This window comes from Drosophila nasuta, chromosome 2R (genome assembly GCF_023558535.2).
Source record: "Drosophila nasuta strain 15112-1781.00 chromosome 2R, ASM2355853v1, whole genome shotgun sequence".
In the NCBI taxonomy this organism is placed as follows: Eukaryota; Metazoa; Arthropoda; class Insecta; order Diptera; family Drosophilidae; genus Drosophila; species Drosophila nasuta.
In genome coordinates this window covers 1,065,717-1,086,985 of record NC_083456.1, presented here as the reverse complement: position 1 = coordinate 1,086,985, position 21,269 = coordinate 1,065,717, and the positions used below count along the sequence as shown (strand labels likewise).

Sequence of the window (21,269 nt, the reverse complement as noted above, 5' to 3'; positions counted from 1 at the left end):
CTTCAGTTCTAAACCCAAACCATCAACATCCAAGTTGGCCGCCGAATTGGCTGTCATATCCGTGCCAGGCACGGTTTCTGAGTAGCTCAACTTTCGCCTTGTCGTAACTGCTTTGGTTGTCTAGGCAGCGTCGCTTGCCAGCCTGTTATTTATAGTCTAGGTTATGGGTGGTGCTCAGACTGCACAAGGCCCTAACGGTAGAGATGAGTTGACTGCTTATCTGTCCTTGAAGTTGTTTGTTAAGTTAGGCCAGGACTGTATTTAATTTGCCCAACTCTATAGGGTTCGGGCCCTTTAAATATTTCCCCAGTTCGGCACCCCATTTTCTCTAGTTTACTTGTTTTTCCATTCCGTTGAAACAACTCCTGAAACAATGGTTCGATAGTTGAAGGCCTAATTATTCTTGGACATAAAATAAATTTATTTTATTACTCGCTGTGCACATCTTGCATAAATGTGGCACGACTGACCCAATTGCGCAATATTTGTTAGCTTTGTTGCATCAACGTAGTAAGTTACTTAATCTATGTATATTGAACCCTTGTTGGAAGCGTTCCTAACTCAAACTTATCAAAGAAACTTACGTTGTACATCGAAGACTACTTAAACAAGTTGATGTTTGCAAAACTTTTGATTATTTGTGTCAGCTTAAAAACAATTTCAATAAATTCGTTTGTGCTCATGCTAACATTCATCTATAATTACAAACTACAGAGTTTCGCATCCACTAAACATACAAAACCATAAGACTTCATAAGTTAAAAAATTGTATGTGACATCCTGAAAGCAAAAGTTATTTTATAACAAAAAGCTGATCGACTGCGAAATACCCGTTAAAACAATAAATGCACATCAGTATGAAAGTGGAGTATATATGGAGTATGGAATACTAAACAAAACATACTGCCAATGCAATTAACCTACTACACCAGGAGTAAATTTTTTTAATATATAATTATTTCTTGAATAGCTCTAAACATAGAATTTTATTAGATTACAAATACAAAATATAAAGGTCTGTATTATTGAATACACCAAAAAAACGACTTTTTCAAATTTTGATGGCTTTCAAAACCGAACAATGCAACAAACCCATGCTTTGTCTCGGCTGTTGACCCTGATTAAGAATGATGAATGCAGATATTTTAGAGTTTGGTAACAATTTGATTTGAAATCTGATGTAGTTTTAATTTATCAATAGCTCACTCATTTTTGTATTCTTATATCAAAAATAGTATATGTGTATTTATGTGTAATATCCATACACGTATATTAAATTCAATAATTTTATAAATTCATGTTTACCGTACACACGTTCAATTTTGAACTTCGCTTTAGTTAACAAAATTGCGCTTTATTCATCTTTAAATTATAGTACACAGTAATCATTTAATATAATTAGCATTATCAAAAACATATTCCGTATAAGCATAATTAATCCACGGACCAATCTCCCAAGCACCCGAATTGAAGACAAATTTACGACGGACGGTAAGAGCGTCGTTAATTTCCTTACTAACAAATATCATACATATTCAAAAAGTATTTAATATGTATTCTAACTTTTTTTTATTTCTGGATTTAATATCTAATTTCAAATATCGGGCAAAAATACGATAAGTTCTGTTTTGCTACATTGTTCAGCTTCTGTTTTCTCAAGAATATGACATCATACATCATTAATAACGTTTTTAATTTGTAGTTTGCCTTATTTAGTTTAAAGTTTATGTTAATCAAAGGTTGATTAAATTGTCCAAACACAATCATTTTGGCTTCAATTGAATGAACCAATAAAAATATACATAAATAGTCCAATTTACTTATTTTTTTTCGTCTTAATTCATAGAGCTCTTCTCTTTTCTTTGTAGAAATATCGTTTGTTGCATTGACTAATAATCACGTAATGTTGTTTTCTTCTTTAGTGTCTTAAGTTATTTCGAAAAAATGTGTAATCAACAACTTTTACCGCTTCCACTACCATGTGAACATGTACTTATGTATATCCATTTTGAACTTAAAATTTGTAATATTAATCGTTTTCACGTAAGTTAAACTTTACTTGTGGGTATTTCACCTGACAGATGAATTCCATTTTCAGGGATTTCAACATTTTCTTATTAAGATAATTAATTTACATGTGTTTACAAATATAAAAAACATTGCGTATTATCAAATATTACAGTTAAATGTAATGTACAATATTGAATTGAATTTCCCTTCAATGTACATGTACATTTTATGCAATTATTTACAGTGTCGACAACAATGCTTAAAAACTAAATAATAAATTTCTGTTTACCATTTGCTAGTTTTATTTTTTACAAATTTATACTTCGTATTTATCCATTTGTTGACTTAACTAGCATCAAGTATTTTGCCTGACTTAAACTTAATAATAGAGTTTACACATTAATATATGTAATTTGCTCGTCATTCACTATTTAATGCGATTGATTACTAAATCGGCTACAACCTGCAGACCCTTTTGATAGGGAGACTCCGTTAACTCCTGTGCGAGCCGTATCGCCTCGTTGCAGTGTTTTTTTGCCAGAAAACGAGTTTGTTCGAGTCCATGAGACTTGTGCACCAGCTCAAAAGCACGTTCAACATCACCCGGCTCACTGAAGCGACGCATAACCATTGGATTCAGCTCCGGATACTGATATAAAAAATTACAAATATTAATAAAGTATTCTAATGCACACAAAAAAAGTTGGGAAATTTAGCAAGTTTATAAGGAATATCTTTTAGTGGGTGGCATCATAATGTGCCCATTTTTAAAAACAAATATTGCTAGTCCTCACTGTTCTAACACTAACTGCTGCTTAAGACGCTTTGCACGCCCCCAGTAATCGCGTGCTGCATAGTAAATTGCTCGTTGATGTGATTTAGAATCTTGACGTGAAATCGAAATTGCCTTAGAAATCTTCCGCAGTGTACAGTGCCGCCAACGACCGCATGTACATATGATGTCATCTTCATCGAAATCAGCATAAAAAATGCACAGCCGGCAATGCAAACACAGAGATCTGAGCGAACACACACTGAATTTACTATACCAATGCATACATATTTGATAGATATTAGACTTTACCCCAAAGCTGTAATATCAATGAGGAAGTCAAGCCGGGGACTCACCTTTTCACATGCAAAGAGGACGGGCGCCGTGGCCAGGCCCAATTTTAAGTCGGCGGCTGTTGGTTTGCCCATCTGTTCAGTGGACGAGACAAAGTCAAGCATATCGTCTACCAATTGAAAGGCCAGACCAATATTACGTCCATACTGGAACGCCACCTCGGCGACATTATCTTCAGCCTGGGCGATGACAGCAGTCTAGGTATATCAAAATTGCAAAGTTTAGTAGTGAAGAAACAATCGAGCAAAAAAATACAAAAAGCTCTTAAGCTTATTAATTGCAAATTAACAATTGCATTAACATTATTACATCCAATTGCTATTTGCAATTTCAATTGCACGTGGTTACTGGGTCATACTTACAGCCTTCAGTGCATTAGCAATCAGCGAAGCGGTCTTCCTGTATGTCTTTGTCAAATAATGTGCAAAGCGTTCATTTTCGGTTTCCCTTGAGCCGAGCTGCATAAATTCACCTTGAACCAAATCGGTTAAGATCTGTAAATACAGAGAATTAAAATTTGTTATTATGAATATTTTTGTTATTTCACTTTACATTCTCATATCTAACTTATAAGTAAGCTTTTCGTAAGAAGGGCTTAATTGAAGATACAAGGTGGCTTTATTAACGATCAATCACAATAACTTTGATGTTTATAATCCGATCGTAATGACTAAGAAAATGTAAACATAATTCAAATAATATTCTAAACTTAGGATAGAGAGTATACAAATTTTTTTTCCTACCCAAATTAAAATATATAATACTCAGTAAAATTGCCAGAAAACATCATCCCAACGCTTGAACTTTAGCCCTCGCACCTAGTCGACTACAAATTTACTACCTTTTTGAGTTTATAAAAAGTTTGACCAATTATGTGAGGAAGCTTTTTTAATTTACTGAAAACTTTTAATTTTTAAAGTATAAATAATTTACAAATGGAGACTTCAAGAGTCGCGAATGTAACATTCGATCGAATTTACCAAAAATAATTGTGTCAAAAATTAACAATTCCAAAAATGTTCTTTTTACATACTAATGCATTTTATATGAACTATTTTCTTATATAAAAGACAAGCTTCTAGGGATTTGTTATTTTTTTCTTATTTAGTAATAACAAAGTATAGCGATCGTGATAAAAACCGGAAGTTATATATGAAAGTTAGCGAAATGTGGTGCGTAATTTCCAAAACAATACTTTTAAATCATAATAAAATAACATAGTATAAGGGCTGAAGTATTTTATTGTTTTATTTTGCAATATGTATAAAATATATACATACATAGCTAAGCACCGATGGTCAATTTTAATGTACTATAACGGATGAATAAATATATACACATTTCTTTATTTTGACGAAATATGGAACATACATATATATTGCATAACATCCATTATACTACTTTACAATTGGCCATCGATGCTTAGCTTCAATCTTTGTTAGCACTTTAAGCATTTGGCTCGCCCTTCGCTTACTTTTGGATTTTTTTAATAGTTGGCACAAGTCGCATAAGTATTTTCATTCATTCGTTCACTTGACTAATTTCGCAGGTCTTTGTCAAATTTTTAAGCAAACAATTGGCGGAGTAATACTATTTTTTTTGTATCTACACTAAGTTCAATACATATGCGTTTCTTAGTACATTTGCAAAACCTGTGTGGGCGCTGATTTGCTGGAATATCTGGCTTCGTAAACGTAGACACAGTTTTATATAGTTGCTGCTAAAGGAGCCCAAGGCTACAATCACCGCACAGACATCGATACGGTCATAAATATATTTTTGGGCAAGTCCCAATGAATTGTCTTTTTTAATGTGCGTTATTTGCAGTTCGCTTAAGAAGCAAATACTCGCAGTATTTTGATTTTCAATGCTAAACAATTAGCACATGAGCCTTAAATAAACGCGTACCATAATTTAAACAAGTTGACATCAGCAACTCCAATAACAACAAGAGAAAAACTACACCAAAAAGTCGCGAACCTCTGAGACAGCGTTTACAGTATAATGTAAAAGCCAAATGTGACATTTTGTTATGTTTGTCAAATCGTTGCACAAAATATAGTTGAAAGAATAATCGAGTGGAATTTTAGAAATAATTTGGAATCGAATCGTGTGTGTTACAATTAATTAGTTTAAATAAGTTACAATAAAATACTATACATTTTATGGGTTTTATTTAATAAAACAATCCCCATGATACTGGTTATGCGCATATAGCCATAAATTTCCAATTCAAGCTTCATTTTAAACAATAATTCAATGACTTGATAGCCGTTAAATTTAGTTGAATTTATTCAGGCACGTGTTTTGCATATTAATGCGAAATTCTGATTTCGTAAGTCGTTGTTGATGAAAAAAAATGCAAAACTGTTAACAAACATTCTAACACGTTTCTGCATAGATACAAGTAACTGGTGAATAAAATAAAAACGAAAACAAGTTTCAGCTGTTTTACTTGGATAACATACGAAAAATACAAAAAAAGGGATGTAAATTTGCAAGTTTAGCTTGAAAATGTTGATCCATTTTATGAGGATCACGACTCTCAGATTTACTCATAGGATAAAAACGATAATTGCAGAGTATATGGGGAAGCAGTAGAATGCATAAAAGCATCAATTTATAGTAAAATATTGATCTTAATTTTATATTTTGGAAATTTGTCGCTTGCATAAATTAATAACTAGTTTCAAAGCTGCATATTTTATTATTCAGCCAAGAATCATTCATATATTGATTCAGCAATAATAAAATATAATCAAAAGCTTTCTGATAAAAAAAACAAAAGCATAATACTTAACATATTTTGAATAACTTGAATTTTAGCATCAGCGGCGTGACATCCAGACATTCTGTATTCATTTACATATCCAAAAAGATAACAAGTAAGAAAGCTACAGTCGAGTGCACTCGACTGTGAGATACCCGCTACCCATTAAAAGAAATATATTTTGCGGTTTTTTTTCTCAAAATATACCAAATATACTGCAAAAATACTAAAAAAATATACCGAATGGTATATTTGGTATATAGACATAGTACCGTATTCAAAATATACCATAGACGGCACAATATACCAGATTGTCAGCCAAAGCAACTAAGACCCCTAGTAAGTAGGCGTTTTTGCCCATACAAAAGTATTTCTTTAATAACTTCGACAATTTTTATCTGATCGCAACCAAATTTTCAGGAATCATAAATACTATAGTTATTGTATATGGGCATTTCTCAAAGTCGCGAACGTACGTTCGTACGAGATAAATTAGAAAAATAAAATCGAAAACAAACGTTTCCTGAAACTTTTTTTTTACTCTTCGATAGCATTTGTTTAGCTCTTTGGTTGGTGTAAATTATGGGGCTTATCGATTTTTAATTTTCATAATATTGTCAAAAAACATGCGGTCGCGAACGTACGCAAAATGGAAGTCGACTTTGGCTTAATACAGTAAAATTCAAAACTCTGCGAATTGAGACGGAATATTTTAAAGAAATAACTTTACTTTTAAAGTAGAATCATGTAGCTTTCTATTAAGTCTACTCCCAAGAAAATATCTCCATTTATTTATTTTTAATTTAATTAAGTTCCGGTCGCGAACGTACGGTCGCGAACGTACGATTTTTCCATGTTGTTTTATTTATTAAATTTTTATTTTTACCACAACTTTTTTTTATTAATAACTTCATATATCATAAAAACAAACGGATTTAACTCAATTTAATGTGTCTAATAACATTTAAAAGCAAAAAAAATAAATTTTTATTAAATATGAAAAATGTACTGAAATTTATTAATAGCAAGAAAAATATGTAATAAATAATAAGTAATAACTAACAAGTAATAAGTAACTGCAAACGACATAGTTTTCAAAAACAAAAAAAAAAAAATTTTTTTTAAATCCATGCGACGCTAGTAAAAATCGACATATGCTTATAGGTAAGGTCGCGAACGTACGCTACTTTGACAATCAATAAAAAAAGATTGGTTTGAGTAACCCCAACGATTTTTTATATTTAAAATATATATACCAAAATCACTTAACACGAAAAGTTTCATTCACCTGCTTGCACTTATTGCGGAGCAATTACAATAAAATGATGTTTTTGGTCGCGAACGTACGATTTGAACATAGATAAGAAGCAAAATAAAAATAAACAGTTAATTTAACATTTTTCGCTCACTTTGCATTTTTATCTTATTATTGGATTGCTATTAAGAGATTTGGTAGAAAAAGAGCAAACATATCATATGTTTTCTTTGTGAAATAATAAAACATAAATATGCATACAAAAGGAGCTAAAAGTGAAAAAATTAAATTTTTTCAGTTTGCAGGCAAATTTTTTTATAAAAACAACGGAGATATGCTACGGATCCATTGTATTATGAAAATATGGATACTTCTTTATGACATTATACAAAAAAAATACGATGAATGTGAAGATTTTTTTTTTCGGTCGTGGTTTACCATTTTTTGAGAATTGCCCATATACCAAAATTCGGAACTCTAGCTTTAAAATTACGCTTGTTATTCGATTTTTTTGATTTGCGGGGGCGGAAGTGGGCGTGGCAAAAATTTGAAACAAACTTGATCTGCGTGCAAACATAACAAATGCTGTCGAAAAAAAATTATAGCTCTATCTCATATAGTCTCTGAGATCTAGGTGTTCATACGGACAGACGGACAGACGGACGGACGGACAGACGGACATGGCTATATCGTCTCGGCTGTTGACGCTGATCAAGAATATATATACTTTATAGGGTCGGAGATGCCTCCTTCTACCTGTTACATACATTTCCTGCCGGCACAAAGTTATAATACCCTTCTACCCTATGGGTAGCGGGTATAATAATTCACATTGTAGATTGTGCATAAGTTTTTTTTTATTGCTATGACTGATTTGAATGTATTTAAATTGTATCGCTTGAGAAATTATGAAAAAATTGTATCAAATTTGAATAAAAATGTGTAAATGTTATAAAAATGCAATCAATTCCCCCCTTAATACAATGCCGAAGTGAATTCATATAGTGCAAGTGAATTCGCTTTCAAGGAAAAATAAGAGTAAATGGAAGTTGATTGACCTTACAACTTGATGCCCTTCGCCTTCTGAATTGAGTTTATTCAGGGTTGCAGGAAGTAAAAACAAAGCAGGCTCCCCAACTGATGGTCATTAAAAAGTCAAGCTTTTAGCAATGGATTCGTAGAACACACGCCACTTTCAACATTTAAACATTAACCGTTTATATTTCTAGATATTTATAGAAATATTTATTGTGCTTACACTGTTACTTTGACTTTTTTAAATAAAAAATATACAGCTTGTTATTTGAATATTAGTTCCTCTTATGCATAGTACAAATTAGTAAACATAAACATGCATTCACATGTGCTAGCCACATTATACGCTTCAAAACCAATACTCAAAATATGGTCAGTTCCTAACCAAACATTAACTATAAATATATCATCAGATGCCTTTGACGCGATAATTAGCTTTATTCACTAAGAATGATATGGTAGATCTGATGAATTAAATTTATTCATGAAGACCTCTCCTTAAACCATTATTTAAAACTTTTCTGGGCATTTGAAATCAAAGTTAAATTTTTAACATTAGTATTACAGTACTGGCAGTACATGGAGATTGTGACAAAACACTTGGAAATATATTACTTATTTTTTTATGAGTTTTTGTCGTGCATATAAATTATGCTCACCTGACTTAACACAATCGTCACATCATCACTACGCAGACGCGATATCATAATCGATGCAATCGACAAAATGTAATCACCAGCCATCGTGACCTAAAAATGAAGTAATATACATAAGAATTAAAAGTGTTAAAATAAATACTTTATACTTCTATTTCAATAAAATACAGCAAAATAACATTTAAGATTTTTAAAAATTGTGCAAAACTCTTGTAATTTACATTTCAAAAGGCACTAGTACTTTTTTCTCAATTGAGAGATATCCTAGCATAAGCGTGTACTATCTAAATAAGTGATGATAAGTGATCATACCTTTTTTGTGATTCCAAAGAGCATTGACACTAGGCTTGCCACGACGAAAGTCAGACTGATCGATCACATCGTCGTGGACTAAACTGGCCGAGTGGACCATTTCAGAGAAGAGAGCTATCTGTCGTTGTTTGTGTACTAATTGGCTGTAAAAAGAAACATGCAATATGTTAAAAACAAATATAAATTATTCAGTTTATATACTGTATGAACTTTTAATATGCCTTTCAATAGAAAGCGCGCAAACATTCACAGATTTCAAAAAAGCTTTCTAATAATTACATTCTGCAACACGACAAAGATTACTCACTGCGATTCGTTGTTCAAATGATAGTTTAACGCCTTCGCCATCAACATGGTCACCATCGGTCGCAGCGCTTTGCCCTGACCATCAAAGTAATAGCAAGCGATTGTGTCCAATTCTGGTTGAGAGGTTCCCGACTGCAGCAACTGCAAAAAATTGACTCATTGAAAACTTGAAGCGTTTGAAATAAATATACTAAAGCAATTAGGTAAGCTAAAGTCGAGTGTGCTCGACTGTGAGATATCTGCTACCCATTTTGAATAAAAGCAAAACAGTGTGGCATTATTCTTAAAATATAGCAAATTAATATACTACCATAAAAGATTCCGAAGAATGTATTTGGTTTATCGATATAGTACTATATTTTAAATATAGTTACCATTAAGTACAAAATATACCAGATTGTCAGCCAAAGCATCTAAAACCCGTAGTAGACCCGATTTTTTCGATCTGCGGGGGCGGGAGTGGACATGGCAAAAATTTTAAGCAAACTTGATCTAAGTGCAAAAATAACAACTGCAGTCGAAAAAATTAGATCTCTCTCCCAGTTTCTGAGATCTAAGTGTTCATACGGACGGACGGACAGGTAAACGGACATTGTCATGAGTATATAAACTTATAGAGCCGGAGACGCCTCCTTCTGTCTGTTACATATATTTCCAGAGGGCATAAAGTTGTAATTCTCTCCTACCCTATAAGTAACGGACATAAATATGTAAAAAAAAAAATACGTACAGGGGTGACTGAGTGATACTTAATGTTTAAATAAATAACATCATAAGAGAATCACACTTTTACTTACGTCTCTAACATCGTCGTAGAAATATTTGAGCTCATCGTCGAGAATTATATATGGATCGATTTGTATTTCTCTAACGGGTCCAGCGGGCTGTTGTGTGTGGACGGAACTGTGATTACGATTGTGACTACAAGTGTGTGAGTTGTGCTGCAAATAGAAAGATAAGAACAGGGAATATGATTACCAAATTTTCTTTAAATGTAGCAATTTAGACTTAAGTGTGAAAATTATATGAATTAACAAATGATCGTATAAACGGTTATAACTCCAAAGTGTATAAAACCGTTTCTGAGTCACTTAACAACTTTCAATTGATAGCAACAGCATTAACGAGTTTGATGTGTGTTGCCCCTCGGAAAGCGGCATCTAAAAACTAGGCAACGGTAAGTGGTGGAGTAACATTTTTTGACACTTAAAAGTCGATGGCAGCAGCAAGCTTAATAACCGGAAAATTGCAATGCCGACTCGTTAAGATAATCATAAGCATTAATCGACGCCACTGTTGCGACTCTTGACCTTGACGATTTCAAATCCTTTAGCTGTCAAGAACTACACAATGGAAAATAAGTTTTACACAAAATATTATTAGCATCGCTACTACCATTCAACTGAACTGCAATTAAATTACTTAAGCATCCGATCTAAAAAACTTTGTTTTTAATGGTTCCTTTAGAAGGCAAATGTCTTTTATTAACAAGAATATGGAATAACAACCCAACCACGCCTAAACATATACTTGTTTATTCATATTCGAATTTGGCTGAATTTTATAAAACTTGAGAGAATCTGCATATTCATTCCGACTGACATGCGTTTTAGTTATTTTTGCAAGTAAATATTATCATATATTATTTACAATCAAAGCATGATTACACTATATCTCATTTTATTAGTGTCATGCAAATGTGCACTGTCAACTTACGACTTATCACTACTAGAGAATTCTCCACTGTCTCTAATGTATGTACATACATATGTACATGCAGCTTCTCCTTTATAAAATGCGAAATTACGCAAGACTCGCTATTTGACGATTGCTACTCGTAGTATATGATTTCAACGCTTGTCAGTTATGTATTTGTCTCTTGTATTTGTCAGTTTGTTCGACTGTCAATAAAAGCGCTGTGAATGTAAACACGATAACATGTAAATTTTATGTTGCCAACTGTCAACAGAGTGCAAGCGGTGCGCGGCATCCGAACGGAGGCAACTTTTGCAGCCAAAGCCAATTGAGGTGCAAATATTTGTGTTAGGTTACGTGATGCGATAAGCCTGGGCGTGGTTATTACGCATACACATACATATGTACATACGTATACGCATAGACGTCAAACACTCGCACATGGTTGACCCAGTTGAAGCAAATCCTGTAGCATGCTTAAATGACCGAAATCAAGATCGAAATTGAGATCGAGATAGGCAATACCAACGCCCTTGACGTAGCATCATTTTGAAAACAAGATGTTCGCCGCACGTGTTGACTAACATGACTCGCCAACATCGTCAGTCATGATGTATACATACAAATGTACATATATATGCATGTGCAAACGTATTAATAAATAAATCAATGATGACCATCACCACACCACACCACTGGTCTTTGAATTCAATCAAAAGATTTAGCTGGCATGTAATGACCCAGTTTCGTATTGAATAAGAGTGAACATTAATACGTCAACAAGAGATATAAATATTAAAGTATATTCACATATGTATGCATCTATACTCGCTTTTACACACATATATACATAACATATCCATATACACTTACACATACACATGCATGCCTGGTCAACAACGTTTAGTGGCTTTGCTGTAGAAAGCGATGACCAAGCTCGAAGCTCGTGCGTTGCAAAATCAACGCATCAAAGTTAAAAAGCCAATTAAATTCAACTCGTGAAAACTTTCATTTTCAATATGTGCGTTCAATTGAAATTTGTACTAAGGAAACTCCACCCCCTTCTCACTCACTCAATAGACGCACCTTACAAAAGTGTTAGCTAGTTGTTCATATACAAAATTTAAATTATTTTATTTTTCGATTTGCCTAACGTGCAAAAATGTATTTAATTGCGGCCAATTTTGAGTTCGTATAATACGTTGCTAAATTTATACAATTTGAAATCGTCCTATTGCACCTCTACTCTAATGCTTAGACATCTTAACAGCATAGTAAAAGAATCAAATTACTGAATTCAGTATGTGACGTTTCTACTATGATGCATTTACCTAAGTAAATTTGAAGAGCCATAAATGTGGCACAGTTGAGCTGCTATTGGAACTGTAATTGGTTGAGGTTTTATCTGTTTGATGTTGCATGTCTCGTAAAGAGGAAACAAGCTATTCGTTGCACTTGGCTGCCAACGACGAGCTGAGGACTCTTGCTGATGTCGAGTGATGTTATTATATTTACGTAAGACGAGAAAAACACCAACGCACTAAATCTAGACATGTATGTATGTACATGCAGATATCATGGCGGACTCGATTACTTCCTTAGCTTATTCCAAAATTAATTAAAAATTAAAAGTCGTATGTACATAAGAAATGTGCATTAGACTCTTTTGATATAGGAAATACAAAAAATGATTTGTGTTTCAAAATTTAACAAAAGAAATCCCTCAAAATAGGAATAGATACTACTATATTGAATTTGTAAGCTTCAAGAGCAAGAGAGGTAAAAATCATAAGTAATGTGGAAAGCAATTATAAAGTGTAAAAAAAGGTTAGGTAGATATAAAAACTACAAAAGAAATGAGTGTTAACACCTTTCAAGTAGCCAAAAAAAAAAAGTAGTCTACAAACAGAGTGAATGATTGATGTAATTTTAATTGATTGCAGCTATTGAGTGAAGGTCGAAATGATGAACATTTTGCACTTTTGTTTTCAATGTGTATTTATTGCAAAATGTATATTATATTTTAGTTAAATAATAATAATTTTGTAACAAATATATTTTTTACACATTTATTTGATTTATAGTATAGAATGCAAAAGATACATCTGTGTAGATGTCAGCATAAGCTAATGTAAAACTTTCTTACATGCGCAGTCCAGTCCACTAATTAATGTAAAATTTTAAAATTTAAAAGTAATAAATTATTTACATTTTACTAAAATCATTTAGCAATTCAGTTAACTCAATATATATTACCAAACAATAATTCATTTTGAAAGAATGAATTACAAAATAATTCTGTTCCATTTGGATAAATGTATCTGAAATGTATCTGAGAAATACACATTAATCGTAAAAGACAAAATATAGGAAAAGTTCTCTTTTACAGGACTGGACTGTTATTTTGTTAACTAATGCTAAACCTTCGACCGTTTTCATTTATATTTGTTTTTACGTACATTTTCTAAGTTATTTTAACTTAATTGTTTGCCTTTGAACCGGAAGTAAACATTAATCTTAACTGCATACTATTGGTGAATGATAACTTAAAATATGAATGCAAAAAAAAAACACAGCAGGTGAATATTATAACTTTGTGCTGGAAGGAATCTCCGACCCGAATCTCTGTCTGTCAGTATGAACATCTATCTTCACCGCTAATAATTGTGATTCATTTTGTTTAACATATGCGACCAGCTAAAAATATTATAAGATATTGGAGAATCAATTGTATATATCAAAAAGGCTGCTAAGATACTTTGGTCAGCAATCTGCTTATTTCCTGCTCTAAGGTATATTTTAAATGTGTGAGTTGAATATCGATTTTTATACCCGCTACCCATTGGGTAGAAGGGTATTATAACTTTGACCCGGCAGGAAATGTATGTTACAGGTAGAAGGCATCTCCGACCCTATAAAGTATATATTCTTGATCAGCGTCAACAGCCGAGACGATATAGCCATGTCTGTCTGTCCGTCCGTCTGTATGAAACACTGGATCTCAGAGACTATAAGAGAAAGAGCTATAATTTTTCGACAGCATTTGTTGTTTGCACGCAGATCAAGTTTGTTTAAAAATTTTGCCACGCCCACTTCCGCCCACGAAAATCAAAAAATTCGAATAACAAGGTATATAAACTAATTACTGCAGTAGTTATGATTCCTGAAAATTTGGTTGCCGTCTATGGTATATTTTGAATAGTGTACTATATCGATATACCAAGCATACCATTTGGTGTATTTTTAGTATTTTTTAGTATTTTCGGTATATTTTGAAAATGATACCACAATATTTTGCATTTATTAAAAATGAGTCGCGGGTATCTCACAGTCGAGCACACTCAACTGTAACTTTCTTACTTGTTTTTTTTAGAAGTGATCTGGTGAACATTACAATAGGTTTTTAATCCTAGGTTGGTAAGATATTCCAGAAGCAATTTTATAATTCAATTTAGCAGTTTATGCATTACCCAGTTTAACTTGACTAAAGATTACAATTATTTCGTAATTTCATTGTCCTATCGCACAAAATGTCTTAGAACTTGTTCCAAATGTTTTTTTATTACGTCTAGCCGATTTGGAAGACTGGATGGCAAATACTTATAGCAGTGTTGGTCTAACACAAAATGCGGCCTAGAAAGTGTGGATCGTTTAGTGGCGAGCTGCGCTAAAGACATTGGTGGAAGATACAAAACAAAGAGCGAACCGTGAGCGCGAACGCGACACTTTGGACTTTCCCTTTTTTTCATCATCGACGAACGGCGTCATCGTCGTCGTCAACGTTTTGGACTTTGCTGACATAATCAAAAGGCCGCTTAATTTGTGAAGAGAAGGAAGGAAGCCAGAGCCAGGGTTAGTGTGGAAGGGAAGACAATTGGCAACATAAATTTCATATTTGTGGTATTTTCTCTATTCGATTTTGTTAAGACGACGTAAACATTCGATATGTTGACTTATTCAGAAGAGATTTTAACACGAGTGTTAACATTGCAAACACAGCACACACTGTATGGACACCTTCGCATGAATATGATATGAATTCCATGCGAATATACATATGTAAATACTGCAAATTTCAAGTATGGTATTGTATTCATTGTTCGCTATTAGTTAAAATATCACTCAGAAATTCAAACATTCACATACTTAGGGAATATTTACGACTATTATTGATTTGAATGTTACGGTTTTATACCTATGAAACCTGAAAAGTTTAAGAACACGAACTGATAAATCAAAAATAGACTCAAATAATTTATTTAATATTTAAATGTAATATTTTTATTTGAACGACCAGATTGTTAAAATTGATAGTAAATCAATTCTATGCAATAGAACCATCTTACTCGCAATGAATTTATTCTTCTTGTTTCAAAGTCCATTACTGTAATATTTTGCATATACAGATTCCATGCAAAACTAGTTGTCAAAGTGTACGAGACCAGTCAAATTCAAGTTAATCCTGTAACCAATCGCAATTGCATAAATGCAAAAGAAGAAATACAAAAATAAGTCCGAAATACCAAAAATTCGAAATTCGAAAATCCGAAAATGCGGTTGTCCAGTGTTCAAAATACAAATCTTCATAGTAGATACACAATTATTTTTTGGTTGTTAAAATCAGGAAATCAATGCACTGTGGTAAAATGCCGTTAGTCAATTCATGACAAACAATTAACCAACTTCAAATGTAAATGAAGTGAAATCTTTAGACCCAATTGCGACAGTCTGGTAATGCGACCAACAACAAAGCGAATGAAAATACTTTAGCATGAAAGAGAAAACGATAAACATATTTAAGATATTACTCCGAGATTCCAAGTATCAAACAAAAACAAACAAAATTAGCATTCCATCTATCCACACCACGGTCATCCAACCAAATAGGGCCAGCAACTAAGACTATCAGCATTGGAAATGATGGAGATCCAATTATATTAAGATAAATGCATATATTTACAAATATATGAAAGTGTAAATAATATAATAAATAATAAATAAATTAATAATTAATATAATAATAAATAATATAATATAATTTGATAATTGTTGATAAAGGCCTCGACTCAGGGTGACTGATCGGCATTGGTCGAAATCTGGGTTTGTCCTCTTAAGACAGCCTCCTCCTCTTCTGACTGTGTGAAGCTGAAAGTGTTGCAGAGACTGGGAGTGAAGCTAGACTGGATGGTTGCGCAACTGTAACTGCTGTTCAAAAAACTGCTGCAAACTTGCTTTTAACAGTTACACGTCGGTGGCGGCGGCGATGCTTCTTTCGCTTTCAAATCGAAATTCAAAAATATTTTTGAGGGAAAACAACGCTGAAATCATTAACAGTTAACAGTTTAGCCGCAAGAGCCGCCAATCAATGCGGCTCGAAAACCACAAAACCAGTTTAGGACAACAACAGTAACAACAACAACGACAACGAAACACATGCGTCTTTGGAATTGGGTCAGCAAGTACGAAACAAAGAAATGAAGCGAAAAAGCCAAGGCGACTACAAGACCAATGCAGGCAGGCACTAACCAATGCGAGCCCAAAGCGACAAAAAACAAAAAAAAAAAAAAAGAAAAAATACTCAAGACAGGTGTAAGGCAGGTGAATGAAAGTTGCTGTTACGCTGGCGTCACTCACTACGCAGACACATGCCCTGAATTGAATTAATAATGTCAATCGAAACTGCATATTTAAACTAATTACCATAAACCTTTACCTTTGGCTAAGCTACTTCCGATTCGACAAATCTCTCCGCATTGGCTTCTTCTCCCTTATCCAGATGTAGCTCATGTCATACATTTCTTCCTTTTGATCTTTTATTCCTTTTCCACATTTAATAAATTTTGAATGCAGCCATGGCCACATTTCTTATTTATATATATTTTTCGGACAATTTCCTTTATGAACTCATCCACCATCACAGAGAAAGTCTGACGAGTCTGGCAAGTCAAAAATGCGGATTTGTTGGGGAAGACAATAATTTATGTTAAGGGTCGACTCTACTTATAATATATTATTAAACCAAAGGATTTATTCATAACTAAATCTGATATTATCTAAGAATATGCTATAATTATCGTATTACTCATGAATGTTTGATTGTGAGAAAATAGATCGATAATTTAAGAAACTTTGTCCCCTAACAAATTTGTTGCTTGTATACTTGTTGTTAATTTGATTAGCAGACTGACTGAATTACCTAATATGAAAATGAAAGTTAATGTTAATACAAACTAAATAAAAATAATATTGAAGGCAAACATAACTGAACTAACGCAAAACAAACATAAAGGCACTAAAATCTTTGAAATTTAAATTAGTTTCTCATTTGTAAAGTATAATTCAATAGGGTTAGCATGAAACACGCTAGGCAATGCGTTAAAGAAGATAGCTTCGACTCAAGTCAAATAAAACAACTCTTATTCCAATCGATATATGAAAATGGATACAAAGTACTTATAAAGAGCAAAATATACTCTTATCCACAACTTCAAAACTCTTTGAATCTGTCATCAAATTCACACGCAGCCGTTAAACTCTTCACAAATTTCACGCGCTAGCAATGAAAGTGAAACTATAAATTCAACAAGTGTAACAACAATGCAAAAAACAATCGTCTGTTGCTCGTCGAATTTTGTTACCATTATCACCTCAAAATACTCGATCATGATACCCATCTTAATCAAAATGCAAGCAAATCAGATTGATTTAAGTCTTCCCTCTACTTTCGTGATTAGCATACATATATTTACATACATATGTATATGTATGTCCATCCCTACATGCCCACATACCAAAATAGAGACATAAGGTGTTTGAATACCCAATAGATTTTTGCCCAATGATGTTGACGTCGTTGCCCGTCAAATGAAATGAAGAAGAAAGTCAAGTGAGTTTCGTATACAGATGGGTCTGTTGTTGTTGTGATTGTTGCTGTTGCTGTTGCTGTTGCGGTTGCTGCTGTTGATGCTGTTATTGTTATTGCTACCACTATTGTGAACGATGTATTATTAGTTGGCATTTGTTTTTTTTTATAGTTGGCAGTATTACTGGCGACGTTGTTGCCGTCGCTGCCACCGTCGCCATCGTTGGCGACGAAGTCGGCTTTAGCGTCGCTGTCAGTGCGACGTGCGCTTTCTATTTGCGTTTTTTTTTTTATTTATTTTTTTATAGTTTACCTATGATACGAGTTAAATAGATGAACATATCAGCCTTAGGTATGTGCGGCGCTGAATGAATTATTATTTGGCTTGACAACAATTTTCACAAAACAAATAAAATGCATAAATAATTTTCCGTTCAAGTTCATATATAAAGTTGGACATTTTTCTAATAATTCAGTTCGTTTTATTACATATATATATATATATATATGGTTTTTCCATTGGCATTCATTATCTATGCAAACTTGAATTCCGTAGCCCTAATGCATGTCAAAAGTCTACATAAAAATGTGTGTTTTTATGGCCACTTGACTTTTTGCCTTTTGTCGCCGACATTTGATCTGAATCAAACATTCCAAGATGTTTTACTCTATTCACAAGTATGTATATATTTTCGAAAATATTACTAATTTATGCCAAGACCTTGAAATGGTTAACAAATTATAAAAATATAATTGACTACACTGCATTTTTATAGTCAGTATAAATGTATGGACTAGACCCAAGTCCATGTGCATCAATTTACTAAAACAATTAAAATAAAACTCAAGTTCTCATTCAGGGCCTTCAACAAGCGTGTAACAATTGCATGCAATAAAACAATAAACCGAAAGCAGCATCAATTATGCACTAATTGCATAGTGCTAAATATTTGTTAAGCCTGCATATTCGTACATACATATATTCAAGGTAATTCCAACACAATGTCATCCAAAATGATAAACAGGAATCATTTATGCAAACTGAGAGAAATTACTTTTTTATAAATCATTTTTATATGTTTCATATGGGGTAATAACATTTTTGTTTAAAAGCATATCCTTGCAGTACACAAATATAAACTAGAAAATCTTATCGAAGAAACTCAAATTATTATACAAATATGTATACTTTATAGGATAGGCAATGGCTTAACTATAAACTAATATACCATTTTTTTTCTCATTTTCAAAGTCACACAAGAATGTATGTATGTTACAGAAATTCTGGTGGATTTTGGGTGATAATCATTGTGTGCAAAAAATAAAAACATTACAAAACACTACCCTTACTATAAAAGCTACACCTAATTATATTATATTTAAAACATCCATACTTAGAAAACAAATATATTTAGATAATGAATTCCGTGAAACGGAAAACATGAATGAAAAAAGAAAATACAATAAATAAATGATTACGACGGCTTCCGCCAAAAACAAAAAGCTCAAACATTAGTAACAGCAGCTGCTGCTACACCGACAACATCAACAACAACAAACATGGGGATGTCTGGTTGTTGCTCTTGCTCTGTTGTTGTCTTTAACGTTTTGCCTCTTCATGCTACTTGCACAAAAGCTTTGGACAACAACGACGCCACGCTACAGTCCCAACCAGCAACCAATTTCACTTTCATTTTCTTTTGGCTTGGCAGCGAAATGAAAACCGAAACAGGCATAGGCAACAAGCAAAGTCACAGTCACTGTCACAGGCAAAGTCACAGTCACTTCGTAGACAGTTAAATGCTTGATCAATTTTATGGTTAGTTAAAAAAACAATCATCTTTTCTGATAAATATTGATGCAATAAAATATGCTAAAATGAAATCTATATAAATATTTTCATTGAGTACAAAAATATACTTTTCACGAAAAACAAACGTTTCACTGCTCGATTTGGTATGCAAAACTATCATAATATACACAGACTTGTCGCTTTCTCCGTCATGTATTAACTTACCATTGAGTTCACGTATTCCTGACCAGCATTGAAGCTTAATCGATGCAAGCCATTCGTCCATTGTGTCAACTGAGTATGTTTATTTATGCTGCTTTGCACCGTTGTAACGCGATATCCTTGTAACGGAGATGTAAGGTGAGCAACTGTTCTCAGGCTGCTTAGCTGTCGCTCCATGCTGTTGTTATCCATAAGCAATCGCCCAATGAATTTATGCACTTGTTGGCGACGCGTACCGCACGCGACTCGATAGGAAGTACTTAAGCAGGCCATTTCGTTTGGTTTGATTTGATGTGGTTTGGTTAGTTGGATTGGATTTAATTTGTTTCGATTGAGTTAATTTGTTCGCGCTTTATATTTTTTTTTTAATCTGCTCTTTTTTACAAATTTCGATTATATAAAATTATTAAACTGCCAGCAGCATTATAAATGATTTAAAAGATTTCGTGAACGACAAACATAACGTAAGTGACGAGAAAACAACAAGATCGACACTAATTTGGTACACAAATAAAAGCGCACACGAGCCAACTGCAGCAGGACTTCGAATTCAAACGACGAGACAAAAAAAGTTTGAGGCACGTTAAGCGCTTTGCTTGTGCTCGCCTTCAGACGCTTCAAGTAAGTGTTTTGCTCTTTCGTGCTTTACCTTTACCTGTCTGTGCCGTGCGCGTCGATCATCGGTCGCTGCGTGTGCGCTGATGCGTCGTCGCCTCTTCAACTCGCGTGGTGAGTTTACCGTCGTGTGTTGGAATACGAAAGCCTGCCGAAGACAAGTGCCGAGTGCATTGAGCTTGACGTTAGCTTGAAGACGAAATTGCTGTTGATGTCGTGGAAGCTAGCAAGCAACGAGTAGTTTTGACAATATCACCAAGTGCATATCCGTTTCACAGTCCACATGCACTGCACTCCGTTTTCTAACTCTAATATTATTTGACTGTCATCTATGAGATGTTTGTTTAATCGCATGAATCTTCATGTTTCATGACAATCAAAACACAGTAAATTGTTTTTTCTGATACTTTTTGTTTTTCATATAAAGATTTTTACCGTGCTTTTTTACAATATTTAATTAAGCACGGTCCCATAAAGTTTGTTTTGACGTAACATTGCAAAAACAGCTGTGTAGGCTGCTAGTAAGGGTGACCACAAATTGTATGTAAAAATACCAAAAAAATGTTCATACCTGGTTACTCTCTATTAAGTATTTGTTTTTGTCAAGAATTTC

General features: G+C 33.4%; 1 protein-coding gene across 2 annotated transcripts; it reads right to left on the bottom strand.

The window, feature by feature from the left end:
• Positions 1–1,227: 1,227 nt before the first annotated feature.
• LOC132784692 (all trans-polyprenyl-diphosphate synthase PDSS1) lies at positions 1,228–21,149 on the bottom strand. 2 transcript variants are annotated; one of them, XM_060790473.1, is made up of 8 exons: positions 20,045–21,147; positions 10,268–10,411; positions 9,472–9,611; positions 9,168–9,307; positions 8,856–8,947; positions 3,499–3,630; positions 3,139–3,333; positions 1,228–2,659 (listed from the first exon to the last, which is right to left on the bottom strand). In XM_060790473.1, exons 1-8 carry the CDS (start codon positions 20,312–20,314, stop codon positions 2,438–2,440), a joined length of 1,335 nt encoding a protein of 444 aa, XP_060646456.1. In that variant the 5' UTR covers positions 20,315–21,147; the 3' UTR covers positions 1,228–2,437. The 2 variants fall into 2 exon arrangements, with proteins under 2 accessions (XP_060646456.1, XP_060646457.1); XM_060790474.1 differs by lacking the exon at positions 1,228–2,659 and adding an exon at positions 2,811–3,029 and having other exon boundaries at positions 20,045–21,149.
• Between the last annotated feature and the right edge of the window lie 120 nt (positions 21,150–21,269).

Bases quoted from the DNA above. Each gene is read 5' to 3' on its own strand.
- LOC132784692 (XM_060790473.1), bottom strand. From the start codon at position 20,314: ATGGCCTGCTTAAGTACTTCCTATCGAGTCGCGTGCGGTACGCGTCGC. The intron at 10,412-20,044 runs GTAAGTTAATAC...TTCTATTTGCAG, and splicing joins AGGAATACGTGAACTCAATG to CACAACTCACACACTTGTAG. The intron at 2,660-3,138 runs GTGAGTCCCCGG...TTTTTATATCAG, and splicing joins TCCTCTTTGCATGTGAAAAG to TATCCGGAGCTGAATCCAAT.